Source organism: Parasteatoda tepidariorum, chromosome 7, assembly GCF_043381705.1.
Source record: "Parasteatoda tepidariorum isolate YZ-2023 chromosome 7, CAS_Ptep_4.0, whole genome shotgun sequence".
Classification (NCBI taxonomy): Eukaryota; Metazoa; Arthropoda; class Arachnida; order Araneae; family Theridiidae; genus Parasteatoda; species Parasteatoda tepidariorum.
The window spans coordinates 52643434-52658563 of record NC_092210.1 but is presented as its reverse complement, the minus strand read 5'-3'; the positions used below and the strand labels follow the sequence as shown (position 1 = coordinate 52658563).

Here is a 15130-nt window from a genome sequence, read left to right as displayed (position 1 = left end):
TCATTTAAACTGTTTACACGTAATTTGAATTCACATTCTCATAGCGTTTTAATGTGCTGTCAAAAAACTGTTTTTTTCTTCTTTTTTTTTTTCCCAAGATACAGATAGAACATTTTTCAACTGCAACCCCCCCNCCCCCCCCCCCAAAGTGCCTCCATTTATTGAGATCTGCAAAAGTTAGTCTGTACAAAATAAATTATAGTTGCGTATAGTTAAGTGAGATTTTTTCCCAGATAAATCACTTTTTTTTTCTTCAAAAATATTACTTGTTCCACCAAGCTTTTCAATTATTAATTAAACGTGCATGACTGTTAAAACTATTTTTAATATTCCATAACAACTTTAACATAAACGATTTAACAAAAATTTCCCTTAGTCGGGAATTGAGCATTAGTCATTGAAGCATAGTTTCATTTTCGAAGTCTCCAGGACTTTCGAGTGTCTGATTATGCAACGACACTCCGCCATGCGGGGAAGATACTGGATAATTTGGGTTCGAATCTGGTCTGGGTGAGGGTAGTTCGGTTTCTGGCGTGTCTCCTGTTTGACTGTGATGCAAAAGAAATGGCAGGCTACTGTGCAGAATGGGTTGACTTAAAGACTGGTGCAGGATTTGGTTCTTGGAGAAATCTTTGGCACTCACAAACATTGGTAAAGATCTGGGAGTGGAAGTTGCAGTGCTTTGATAATAGTAAATGTTCTGAGCAAGTAAACTCGCTTCACTCGGCTTTGGTGATAAAGTGAATCCATTGTCTTCTGAAAGAAAAACAAATGGTAAAATGAATGCCATTGTTATATATTTTTATTTACAATAACTCCGTTAGTGAAAACTATTCAAATTTTAAGTAACGATGCAGATCAATAAACAAAAAAATTCAAAGAAAATTATTTATGTCTGAAAAGTTTTAATACGCTGTCAAAATCATATTCATACCCCTATAAAATGCATGAGCTATTCTGCCATAAAATTGAAAAAAACAATATAAGTGACTTGTGGTAGATTTCGAAAAAGCTATCACAGCACTTGGCAACTGTTTCTTTTTCTTTTCATTATGTTTTGAACTCTAAAATAAATTTTTAGAATTGAATTTTGAGAAAAAAAATAAATATATAATATGTAGCTTATACAAAAATGCCAAACAAATAAAATCTTGAATTTTCGATGAATCAGTTTTGAATATTTTGTCGCTTGCACCATCCAACCTTACGATAAAAAAAAATTTTGGTGAATACAAATTACTCATATTTAAATCCTATGAGAGAAATTGTGCGCTGAAATGATTTGTTTTACTGCAAGGAACCATAATGAGATGTTAAATATTTTGAAGTATTTTCCTAAACAATGAGATAAGTGGTGGTGCACATAAATTGCACCGTATTTTTTTTAAAAATATATAATTAACATTGTATTATTGTAACGTTAAACGAGTTTAAGAATGATACACTGAATTGGTTGTAATTTATTGGGGTGGTTCGATTTGTATCCTTGTAAACGCTTAATTTTTTAAAATTATATTTTTGGTTAAATATAGGTTCCATCTCATAGGTAATATCTCTTCCTCTTATTTTATTCATTTTATCTTTCTTTCAAATTTAGTTTTAAAACACTCTTTTTAGCTTGTGCGCAGTATAGCCGCTTTCAGTTTTGGGGGCACTAAATCTTACTTTTCACTATTTAAGCGGAAATGAAAACGAGAAATTGGAAGATCAATTTTAGAATGTTATTATTGTTCCGGTTATTGAAATGCAGTGAAATCTTGATTATTCATGGAATCGGGGGGGGGGNGGGGGGGGGGGGTAAAATCGCGGATAATCGCAAAATGATTGAACGAAATCACTGTTTGTATTCACTATATTTTAAGGCTTCTTTATTTATTTTAAATTTTTAGACACGGGAACTTTCAAGTGAATACTTTCTAAGTTTTTTTTTTTATTTTCACTAATATAAAAATTTCTGACTTAAATTTTAAATAAATGACAACTTAAAAAATTTTCTGTTGATAATAAAGGAATTGCCATTCATAACCCAGTAGAATTGTATAGAAATATCAACTATATTAACTACAGTAACAGAATTAACTTATGTTTTGTTATGTGATTTTTACGGAAAGTGAAAATAACTTCGATTATAAAAGTTATATTAAATTAAAAGAAAACACAATTTACAATAAAACGACTCAATTGATTAAGTAAAAAATAAGTGACAATTTTTTCCCCTTTGCTTTCCTCAATGCCGCCTCACATGATCATAGAAACATAAATATCGACATGCTTTAGCTACAATTTATCTAAAAGACTTTTTTTAGTATGTTAATCATGATTTGAACAAAATGCAGTGAGACTACAATTGACAATTTACAACGTTGCAGAAACATTTAAATTAAAAACAAAATGAAAGTTTAATTGTTCTGGTTACGGAACTCCATTTGTTAATTTAAAATTATTCTCTTAACCATACATCACTTAACAAATAAATAAATATGTTTTTCAAAGAAAATTCTTTCTTTAATTGCAATTAGTCAAATTTTATTCCAAATATGGTATTCCCAAGTTTGTAATCACCAAATTCGTTGTATACGGTCGTATTTTTCTCTCTTTTTTTATCGCCATATTTCACTTTACTAATATACATTCCTATCAATTTTACACCTACCATAATTTCTGACTCATGATTTGTTTCTTTAAATTAATTAACATACACTGAGTATCTTAAAACTAGAAATACTTTTTTAAATTCGTAATTTTGGATTCTTCAACGGTAATTTTGGATTCTTAAAATCAATGCCAGAAGAAATTTTGAGAAAAAAAACTTCTAGTTTTCAGTTAAAAATTGCGAGTTTTTTATTGATTCGTAAAGTATACGGTATAGCTAGGTATCTTCATAAAAAAGCATATCGATTAATGGAAAGGCCTTTCCTATTCTTCCAATACCCAATACGCGTTCTTTAGTCGAAATTTTCAATGAAGGTTTTGCATAAGTGTGGCTAAATTTTAAATTTAGTTGATACAGCTCTCAACTTAAACCATAGCTTGGGCTTGTCAGCACAATCTTCAAAATACGCAAAAGGAAAAAGTAAAACAGCAACGAACAACAGCCAATTGGGATCATTAAAACGGCAAATTATATTTTTTTAAATTTTAAAAAAAGATTCCATAATCGAAACGCGTTTTGTCAACATTTTTCAGCATTAATAGTGGAGAATTTATGTCTTGAGTGCATTTAATAAGAATCTCAATTGATTTTGTAAACATATTTATGTCTTGAGTGCATTTAGCAAGAATCTCAATTGAATTTGTAAACATATTTATGTCTTGAGTGCATTTAATAAGAATCTCAACTGAATTTGTAAACATATTAATGATCGATTTAAGTGTTATCGTACCCAAAACTTCTTGCTTGACCATTTCTTGTTTGATTCCTTGCCACGCTGATTTTGTGTTCTGATCGTGTTCGTTCCTCATTTCAGATGCTTTCGGTTTTCTCTTCCTCCTTTGAATGTTGTCTTTCTTCATGGTCAATGGGCGGTTCATCTAAAAAAAAAAGAAATGTTCAACTTTTAATTATGATGTACACATTGAAACCTTCTGTAACCTAAATAAGCTGCTTAATTGAACCTTATTATCACCCAAATTAATCCATCTCTCAGTGTGATTACACCATATTATGGCTCATCTTCAACATAAATATGGTTCAATTTGTTGAGGTAGCATCTTATTGAGATTTCAGCTAATTTGTACTATGGTTTTTTGTAATTATGTAATACTTCAAACCTGACCCGATATTTTTTTCTGAAAATGTATTATTAATGATCTACAAAGCTTTCGAAAACTCAAAAAGAATAAGTTTCAGGAAATTTTATAAAACTCATTGTCGTAAAAGATATTTATAATTAAATGCGTTTTTAAATTTAAGCAAATCTTTCGAGGAATTAATGAAAAGCATTAAATAATGTATCATCATTTATTACATATCAAAACACTAAATCAATAACATTAAATGATAATCAAGAAAACAAAAGTTGCCCTCGGTGATAATAAATTAATATACAGAATTAAATAATTATCGGTTAGTGTTTTGAGGAACTGCTGTCAAGAAATATTTTACTAGCAAAAAATATTTACTAGTAAAACATTTAATAATAGTTTTAATTATTTAAATTATTAATTAATAAATTATTAATTAATAAATTATCAATTAATAAATTATTAATTAATAAAATATCAATTAATAAATTATTAATTAATAGTTTATTAATTAATAGTTTATTAATTAATAATTTATTATATTTAATAATAGTTTTAATTTTGTTTTTAACAAAAATAATGTTTTTAAGAAAAATAATGCTTTGTTATTCGTACTTTGCTGACGAGAGATATAAAAAAGCAAATTAAATTATTTCCTAAACGAATTTGGATATAATCATTTTTAAGAACGCTGCATTTTTTCACTTTTTTTTGTATGCAAAAATAAAAAATTTTTAAAAATGGAAAACTGAGAAATTTAAGTAAGTGTTGCATTAAAGTTATCACCTTAACAGCCCTAGATCAGTCTTAAACTTTGAGAGAGTGATTATAATTAATATATTTTTAATGCATAAATATTTTTTTTACAGTAAAATGATGACAATAAAATTAGTTTCATTCTAAGAATCTAAATTTAAGAGAAAAATAACAATAGGTTTTTGCGACAACTGCATTGCCTAAGGATGGTCAACAGATATTTGTCAATATTTGGGCAACAATCAAAAAACAATGCGAAGAACTTTTTATTTTGTCTTCCCCATAAATATAATGTATTGTTTTTTGTAAGGAAGACAGCAACATTAACAGTGAAGTGATGTTTTTCACAGACGAAAGAAAGTTATAGGACAAAAGTAGTTAATGTACGCTATATCTACATTAACTACTTTAGTTATATATATATATAACTGTTGTTGTTGTTGTTGCTAATTCCCATCTTGTCTGACGGGGTCAGGCCAGATCAATGAATCCGTTGATATTGAGAAAATCCGAGACCAGAATGGGAGAGGAATGAATATCGTTCCAGTCCAGCCCTAAACAGATCAAGATATGCTCAGGTGATGCCTGGTTTTCTTGGCATTTAGGGCAAAGAGGAAAGATCTTTTGATTTGCAGAAAATGTGAGACTTTTCAGGTGTCCACTGGCCAGTCGGGATAGGCAGGTGTTGGTTTGCCTGTCACCAGGGAGAGATAGAGAGAGTTCTGGTCTTTTTGCTTTATACCAGTAGTGAATAGGTGGAAGCAGCCACTTTTGTTTGTTCTGGGCCTTTTGCCTTGCAAAAAGTTCAAGGTATGTAAGCTCTGAGGTGGAGGGGACTGGATGGTCTAGTCCCTTCTTTGCAAGAGTGTCAGCCAACTCGTTGCCGTGGNACTCAGTAATAAAGATTAAAAGAATCGCTAGTGACTTCACACAAGAACTATCAATGTAAAATCAATAAACAAATTATACACTCTGAAAAAACAAATATCTTTTTCAAAATCGGGAAACTTGTTCCTACCAACAAGACACTTAAAGTGCCTTTTTAAAAGACGTTTGCCAGTCTAAATGTTTTTTCTAAGGATAATTTGAGTAAGTGAAAAAGTGATTTCAATATATGGCTCACCTTTGGAACCTGTGGGAAACCTAAGGCGCAGAAGCTACAATTTCGAAATTGTATTACAAAATAAATGAAATTTTATTTTACAATTAAAGGTATGCGTGATATATATTACAGATAGGTGTCAGATGTTACAAAAAAAATTTCAGCCACACAGACTTAACCAGAAAATTAGGAAAAATCCTCAAAGTAAAGCCATTTTTGGCTCCCTACCTTAAGTTTTGATTCAATAAGTTGTTTCACTTTAATAAGTTATTAAATATGTCGAAATGTATTTTGCTTTCTATGTGTATGTGCGCTTTCCTTTTATACAGTTAATCAATTTTTTTAAATAATATTTTCTCTTGAATATTCTCGCGCCACCCCTCTAGTGTGCTCGCGCCCCCCTAGGGGGGCGCGCCCCACAGGTTGAGAATCACTGATGTAGTACATATTGAAACCTTCTGTAATCTAAATAAGCTGCTTAATTGAACCTTATTATCGCCCAAATTAATCCATCTCTCAGTGTGATTACACCATATTATGGCTCAACTTCAACATAAATATGGTTCAATTTGTTAAGGTTAGCATCTTATTGAGATTTCAGCTAATTTGTACTATGGTTTTTGATAATTTTACCGCAGCCCGCTGGGAGGACGCACGTTGATTGTTTATATTTTAGATTATATTTTATTTATATATATTCTATTTATATATTCTAATTATATATTATATTTATATTATATAATATATTATATTTTAGATTTATTAATTTTAATTTAATTGTAATTAAACATGCCTTAAAAATAAAATACAGTTACACCAAAAAATAAATATAAAGTGATTTAACATTTTAACCACGATCGAGAGAGAAGACGAAGTTCTTCAATAGTTCCAATGTAAATTTTCGCGCCGCGCTTTCGTGTTTTATTTGTGATACTACTTAGTTATGATGATTGATTTTTTTTTATTAAAACTAATTGAAAGAGAAAATAGTTGCAGTGGTTTTCTTTCTTTCTTTTTAAAACATTAAAAAATTTATGTCACTATCTTCGGACCCCTTTTTTTTTTAAATAAATACAATTTTAATGGAACTATTTTTAATTTGGGATTTATTTTTAATTTGTGATATAAACCTAGGAATTTAAATTCAGTTTCAATGAAATGGGCGACCTGGTACCATTTGATCCATGGACCGGGGGTTGGGGAACGCAGCTCTAATCGATTGAATCATGATATCGTACGAAGTTATTTTATGCTTAGTAGATTGTTAAATTTAGCCAGATTACCGTGCTACCTAAAAAACCCTAACAGGATACTGAACTACAGGACACTATATGCTGTTCAACGGAAACATGGTTCAACTTAAGATTAGGATTAATTCAACTTAATATTAAACTGCAGCAAATTTCCACAATTATACTTATGTTTTGACCTAGTACAAATTTTTCCCAAAGGGTAGGATGAACATTAAATCATTTGTGTTTTACGTTAGCCAATACAGAATCGATTAATCTAATAGACATCAGAAAGAAAAACAAATTGAAAAATATATTTGATGTTTTTCATACCTTATGTAGTTTGTAGTACAATCCGCAAGCATTGCAAACTGGTTCGCCTTGGTTGTTTCTTCGCCACAAAGAGGTATTCGACGTTTGGCAGTTTGAGCAATACAAGCCAACACGGCGTGAGGCTGACTGGAACAAAACAAAAGGTATAAATTATACGGAAACAGTACTTTAATATAAAATTACGAGACTTCGCCCCCTGCTTGTTTCACTCATTGACCTCTAATTCATCTCTGTTTTTTTTTTCTCTTAAAATTTTATATTTTTTTTAAGTGAAAGTTCATTTTGTTTATACAATATAAAGTTATCATAATTGTAATTAAAAAAAAATTGTTAATATGTCAGTCGTAAGGAAATGAACAATTACCTACATTTGAAGAAAAAAAAAAGAGCAATTTTAAGAAGTAATGGATGAGAAGTAATTTTACTTGTTTACTATCTATAACGTTAATCTTATATTGTATAACAGTCCAAATTAGAAATGGTTCTTACTTTTCTTGAGACTTATATTTTTGAAAAATTTCGATGTGAATGAAATGATACGATTTATATCTTATAATTTTTTTTTTTTTTTGTTACATTTGATATGAAGTCAAACGGGAGCTGTTAAAATGAAAATCTCAGAAAAAAGTAAAATAAATAAGTTTTCGACAACAATGGATATATTCCATTTAAAGTTTGAAAAAAAGGGGGGGGGGGAAAGTGAAAAAAATTCTCGTAAAAAATATTTCAAAATTCATTTACCTAGGAAGAAATTAGAATTTCAAAACTCATTTTCATCAACAAAACTGTCCCTTTTCAGCGTATCAAATTTCAACTCTGCAGTCCTACTGCCTATAAAACGGCGTGCATGGTCATTTTCTCCACAAGTTTATTTGTCAATATTTCGAATTATCGCAACTAATTATCGAATGTTAGTTTTTTTATTCCATAATACACCTTATTCATAAAAAAGTCAAAAGTGATCAAATCTGAATTCGTTCAAAGGAAATCATAATGTGACTTTGATGTTACTCTGTCTTGTGATATCACTTAAAAGTCTCTATTACTATTACTGTGATAACGCAAAAAATAATTCATAAAATTCTAAATGCAAAAAAAAAATTATAATAATTCGTGTAAAGCTTTAAATTTAATTTTACAACTTATAAAAATGTAAATGAAGAGATTGTCAATCGATGAAAATCATTTAAAAGAATAAACATCTAATTGATATTTGTTTGAAAAAAGCAAACGATTTTTAAATCAAACTTGAACCACAGCAGCCGTCATCTTTTAATCGTCCGCGCATGTTTTTTTTTTTTTTCTCTTCCAAGGAGTGGTTTATATTTAGGAATTGATGTTCTCACTTAAAATTGAATCTATAATCGTTCGTAAAAGATATTTTACAAGATTAAATTCATTGATTTGTGACCAATTCGTTGAAAACGATCTTATAGTCTTTTGCTTCATAAAAGCTTTGTAATACTTACAAGAAATGCTATTTGTTTGCTGTTGAATTTTGATGACGTTTAGTTACTTGTTTGTCATGCATTATTTGGTAAAAAAAGAACGAATAACTATTAATGCCTGAGTTTTAAAAATGGTTGTTTGAAAATGGTTGTTAAAAATGGTTCGTTTGTATCTATAACCGAAGATATGATGATGTGACCAAAAATTCGTATGATGATGTGACCAAAAATTGAATATTTCAATAAAAGAGATCACTTTTGTTGAATGTTGCATTTAAACTCGCCGAAGTTTTAATCATTTTATGGTTTGGTTAATAGCCATTGTATTCTTATGATTTTAAAAAGTTTCGAGCTTTCGTAGTGATTATTTCTAAAAAAGAAAGTGATTTCTCAACTTCGTAAGTTCCGTTTTGTTCGATCATGCAACAAATAAAGAAAAATCATGAAAGAGGTGAGTCTTTCTAATTTAGTTTTCTTGCATATTAGTTCTTATATTGAGAGTAAATGAAAAATTTAAGGTTAAGTTGAATAAGTTAGTGTTTTAAGATTGATGATTAAAGAAAATTCTTATGTTTTGAGTTCGCTTTCGTTGTTCACTTTCTATTTATTTAATTTCTTTGTTTCAAGGTTATCTCGTTTTCTAATAATTTTTGGGTGTTTGTTTTAGACTGCTATGTCAATGTTATTTCATGTTGATCACATTATTTTTAGTTTTTTTCTTCATTTATAATGCACAATAATATTTTTTTTGCGATTTTTAATTTAGATTGATTGATTTTGTGAAGAAATTAAGTTTTTTGCACATTTTTAATATTTTAGACTTTTTTTTTCATTAAATGCACAAAGTTTTGAACAGTTAAGAAATTAAAATATTTTAATTCAAAATCTTTGTTTTTTTAGTAACAAATGTATACTGTGTCCTTCCAAAATTATTTCAATGGTTCTATTTACAATTCTCACCGAACACAATAATTTATTTACTACTATTATAATAAATAAATAATTTATAGCATTATCATTACTGATTTTTTAAATTGAACTTGGCTCATTAGTATGATATTCAAATCTATACCTTATACATAATTTTTAAATGTTGTAAGCCTGTCTATCCATATAAACACAAATAAATGTTTGAAATTTTACAAGCAGTTTTTAGAAAGTAAAATATGGTAGCGTTTTATAAATGCCGATTTCTTGTTAAAATTTATTAGCATTTTTTACAATTTCTTATTTCTATTCAGAATCATAATGTTTAGTGATGCTCTAGTAAGCTACTTATCATATTTCAGCTATAAATATGAGTAGCCACAATTAAAATAATTGAAAATAAAAAACTGAATTCTAGACTTTAAATTCTATTTATTAATTCTTAAAATCCGTTTAAGTTGGAATGCCTTGTTGGGCTTGAAATAAATGCGCAGAATATTTTAACAATAAAATTTAAAAGATAAAATAAAATTTAAAAGTTCTGATAGTCTTTGAGGATAAGCATCAATAACAGCTCAAATTTTAGATTGCTAGTAGTTCTACTAACTAGAAGCAGTTTTTAATGTTTCGAAACTGTTTGGGAAGTTTGGAAACATTACTGGCTGCAGTAATATTGTGATCTCATGAGCATCATTATGTTAAGAAATGATGTCAATTCTAATTTTGTTAACATATTATTTGATTGAGTATCTTTTATTGCCTGTGTATTGACAAAGGAGATTTTTATTATGAGTTTAAAATAGGTTAAAACGGTAACAACTGCTTTTAATTTTAAAAAACAAATATTCTTCGAATATTTTATATTTCTACATCTCTAGTTTTCAAATTTCAAAAGGGAAATACGTTTTAAAACTGCAATCGATTTGCATTTTAATTAACGTTTATAGAGTGAAAATATAATAATTAGTGTGCTACATATGAGGTAAATCAATATATGAATTACAAGACTGTAAAAAAAAATTGGTATATCTCAATAGCAAAAATGATGGCAACTGCTTTTCATTAAAGTTATGTTTCACTAAGTATTTCGCCATTCCAGGAACCAAGGATTGTTTCTGGTGTAAGTGAAGCACCAAGTATGTTCTTTTGCACTATTCGGTGAAAAGTAGCTGCCACCATTTTTATTATTCAGAAATACCTAAATTTAAAATAACAGTAAATTATGATGCTAATAAGAGTCAGTTAAGTTATTTTTAAGGAATACTATACGGAAAAAAAAATTCTGGGGAAAATTACCATACTTTGACATTTGTAATGGCATTTCTGGTAAATAAAACCAAAATCCTGTTTTTTTTTTTTTTTCAATTAAATATAAAAGCGTTTTATCGGTTTTATACTTTGTAAAATAAATCTCACCAGTCTTTTCTGATTTTTAACTACCGGCCTGTTCATACCGTTCATACGATGATAAAGGCCGCATGCGTTGCATAAATAATGCCCAGTTCCGTCTCTTCTCCATAATGGTGTAGATATAGCACCACAGTTAACACACTCTCTGCTCTCCAAAGTTGAGTAAACTTCATCTCCCACTGCTGGTGAAACTGCAACAAAATAATNACTATCAACTCAAAACTCTTTAATTACATTGAGAAAAAAAATATTTTGCTATGTTTCAGTTATGCGCGTAATTCAATTTAAAGTAACATCAGTGTGACTTCTGTTGTTGCAGATTAGATGACAAGTAACTTATATTAGGTTGTAAGATGTTAGTTTAAGCAGGACTGTTTATTTTTTTTTATTTATTGTTAGCTTGTTTTTTATGGTTATTAATTGCTTTTTTAGCATTAATTGTTAATTTTTTTCATCAATAATTGTTTATTATTTTTCGTGTTTTTTGTGAATTTTAATTTAATTGTTACATATGCTTCATAGTGTAATAGCATTTGAGTAATAACAAAAAATAGTGTAATAACAAATGTGTTCGGTCGCGTGCCCAAGATATTGTGCCGGGTGCCATAAATGGCACGCGTGCCATTGGTTCGCAATCCCTGCACTATTCGGTGTAAAGTGTTTGCCACCATTTTTATTATTCAGTAATACATTAGTTTAAAATTACAGTAAATTATGATGCTAATAAGAGTCAGTTAAGTTATTTTTACGGAGAAGACTATACGGAGGAAAAAAATTCTGAGAAAAATTACTATACTTTGACATTTGTAATGGCATTTCTGGTAAATGAAACCATAATTCTGTTTTTTTTTTTAAATTAAATATAAAAGCGTCTTATACTTTGTAAAATAAATCTCACCAGTCTTTTCTGATTTTTAACTACCGGCCTGTTCATACCGTTCATACGATGATAAAGGCCGCATGCGTTGCATAAATAATGCCCAGTTCCGTCTCTTCTCCATAATGGTGTAGATATAGCACCACAGTTAACACATTCTCTGCTCTCCAAAGTTGAGTAAACTTCATCTCCCACTGCTGGTGAAACTGCAACAAAATAATTCATATAGCTCCAAATGGTACATATCTTATGAGATGAACATTGTCATAAGAAGAAAAAAAACTTTTTTTTTTTATAAAATGGTATTGAATTTGCTGATGAATAAATTTTTTAAGGAGACACTGTACCTGAGTTCAGAGATAAACACAAAAAAATTATATTGGCCCAGAGGTCTAAAGAAGAATTTTTGCAGCCAACCGCTATTATTGCGCCAAAGAAGAATTATTGAGGGCTGCATAGATTCCTGAGGTCTAGCTGTGTCCTTAGATTTAGTACCAAGACATTACTATGTAAAGTACTTATAATATCTGTACTTACATATACCTTACATGGACCTCAAAAGACGAATGTGCATGTGAAAGAAAAATCCTTCAAAGTATTTCGGTGGTTTTAAGATAATCGCAGTATGGATTCAACCTCGAACTTTATTGCCTTTATAAAGAACATGACATTACCAAATAGATCAAAATTCAAAAGGATGAAATGGGTTAGCCATTTAATGCCGTCACTGAATGAATGTACATCTGAAAGGATATCGACCTAGGGGAAGACCCTAACTCAGATGGTTCTATTCTGTAGATAAGGATTTCCTCGAAAAAATTTTGTATTTTATAACCGGACTTGAACAGTCGACCCAATTATGTAATTAAGACAGTCAATGTTCAACTTCGTATCCTTGTAATGTTGAACCCAACTCAGAAGACAAGGAAACTCTTGGATCTAGCATTGGAATAAACTAGTCTTCGCGGAGGACTTATTAATGAAACTAATTCGCTCTTGCGTTACACTGAGAGGAAAACCATGAAAACTTCCCACGATGGCATGGTGATTCTAACGCATGATCTGTCTACCACTGAGGATATTTTATTACTTTCGTACTGAATTATATTTTATTTTATAACCGCCGTTGAACAATCGACTCAATTTTGAGTTTACGACTACCAATGTTCAATTTCGTGGCCTTGTAATTTTGAATCTAATCCAGAAACAAAAGGAAATCTTGGATCAAGTATTGGGAGAAATGTTGTCTTTGAGGAGGACTTTTTGATGGAACTAACCCACATTTGCGTCACATGGAGTGGAAAACCTCTTACGGTAAGTCTGATGGCAAGGGTACTCTAGCCAATGATCCATCTACTGCTGAGGATATTTTTACGTCAGCACTGTGGTCAGAGCGAGCCGGGTATCGACCAGTCAACACTGGGATTCGAACTCAGATTAGGATATTGGAATTCCACCTCATTGGGAGACGAACGCTCTATTCCCTGAGCAATCGTAAAAAACCGAAGAACGTTACTGAGAACAGGTCAGGATGAAAGAGAATTCTCAAGAAGGCCAGGACCCACCCTGAGCTATCACCTCACTGATATGGCAAAACATTAGGAAATGCTCTTGTTTTTAAAATCACATCCCTTGAACTTTTTTTTTAGAATTTTTGCTAAAAAGGGAGTCATAAGGAGTCGCAAATGATTAAACCATTTACTCTAGAAATAAATTTTCAGTTGCGCTTTACCGAAATAGTCGATTGCGAGCCTCATTTTAAGGTTTTAAATGTTCGGGGCTTTGTAAAAGTATTTTCGATTATCGGATACGAACGACGAAAAGCTCCTTTTTTCTGTGATAATTTCCTGTAGACGCGTACAGCACGTCGTTCGTGAAGGGGGAGGGGAGCAGTATTTAGCGAATAAAAATTTTTTATCAAAGAAAAAAGTCAATCCGATTTCGTTGATTTTTTTTTTTTTTTTAAAGCGTGAAGCATCGATATCTGCTTACAAAATTATTTCAAATTTAATCATCATGTTGACTGATTAGATAGTTAATAACTAATTAGGTTAGAGGAAAGTGAATTCAGGGAAACCTAGTATAAACCATGAAACTTCGAGTGCTGAAATTTTTTTTTTCCAAATGTAAATAATTACAAATGTTGTGTGACGAAATAATGACAAATGAATATAAGCAAATTTTAGCTATAATTGCTTGTTTTTTGACATTTTGTAGAAAAAAAAATTTCAGCATTACCCAAGGTTTATCCGAATTCAGTTTTTCTATACTTTAAATTTTTCATTATTTATGATGGCAAAAGAGAATTTGCCCTGAAGGATTTCTTCTCTGGCATAGCTTCCTCTTAAGTTTGAATGCGGAAAAAAATTATTTCAATAAGAAAATCTCTTATGTAATTCCTTTTTTCCATTTTTTTCTAATTGAGGTTTAAAATGCACATTACATACCTAAAAGTTAATAAACTATATAATCACTTTTATGAATAAACTTTCTTCATTTATTTTTTGTATTTATTTTTTACTTATTAATTCAAACAACACGAAAAAATTAACTGAATTACGAGATAGGTTTAATAATATTTACATCATAAAGATATAGTTACAAATTTTTTTTATCTCTAAATGAATTTGATTCTCAAAACAATTTTTGATATTTTTGTTTTACGAATTATTAATAACATTTAATAAGCGATTTTTGATTTACTATTAAGACATTTAATTTTTAGGTGTTAGGGTCAGTTGGGCAATTTTTTTTCCTTTCCTGCATAAACGTGAAAATTTTTTTCAATGCTTACATCTTAAACCTAAAGAAAAAAAAGAACGATGAAAAATTTTTTTTAAGCACATCACTTTAGTAAATTTTTAAAAGGCAAAGAGGAAAAGAAAGAAAAAGAAACGAACCAACACAAAATAAAAAATATATAAAATAGTTGTGAAAAAAGTAAGGCTTTCTCTAGAGTACTTTTTCTTCAGGAACTAATATCTCTATGATTCACTAGTAAATATCTACGAGAATCATTTTTTAAGTAAGAACAGTTTTGTAATTTAGCATATTTTACGCTTCGCATTAGCTTAGCATTCTTACGCTCATAAATAAAGGAAACTTTATTTATGAGCGCAAATTGTATCGCAAACTAAAATATGAACATTTATTCTCTTTTCATTAACATTGAAACAATAATCAAGTCGGGGTACCAGCTTTTGTATTCCAGAACTCCGCCGTAATAACTGTGGTGTAATATCTATCCGAATATAATGTTGTCCAATCCAAAAAAAAATTGTGCGAAGAAAGAGTTCATTTC

At 29.8% G+C, this 15130-nt stretch overlaps 1 protein-coding gene across 11 annotated transcripts in view; it reads right to left on the bottom strand.

The window, feature by feature from the left end:
- Positions 1-305: 305 nt before the first annotated feature.
- Positions 306-15130, bottom strand: part of LOC107456523 (uncharacterized) — a 59312-nt gene continuing 44487 nt past the window's right edge. For 4 of the 11 annotated variants that reach the window (XM_071183439.1, XM_043045637.2, XM_071183444.1 and 1 more), the window contains 4 exons: positions 10959-11143; positions 7168-7293; positions 3384-3531; positions 306-756 (listed from right to left, as the gene is read on the bottom strand). In XM_071183439.1, the coding sequence (XP_071039540.1) occupies positions 395-756; positions 3384-3531; positions 7168-7293; positions 10959-11143 (821 nt within the window). In that variant the 3' untranslated portion in view covers positions 306-394. The remainder of the gene's footprint in view (positions 757-3383; positions 3532-7167; positions 7294-10958; positions 11144-15130) is intronic. The other 7 variants (XR_011637283.1, XR_011637282.1, XR_011637284.1 and 4 more) reach the window with 3 other exon arrangements.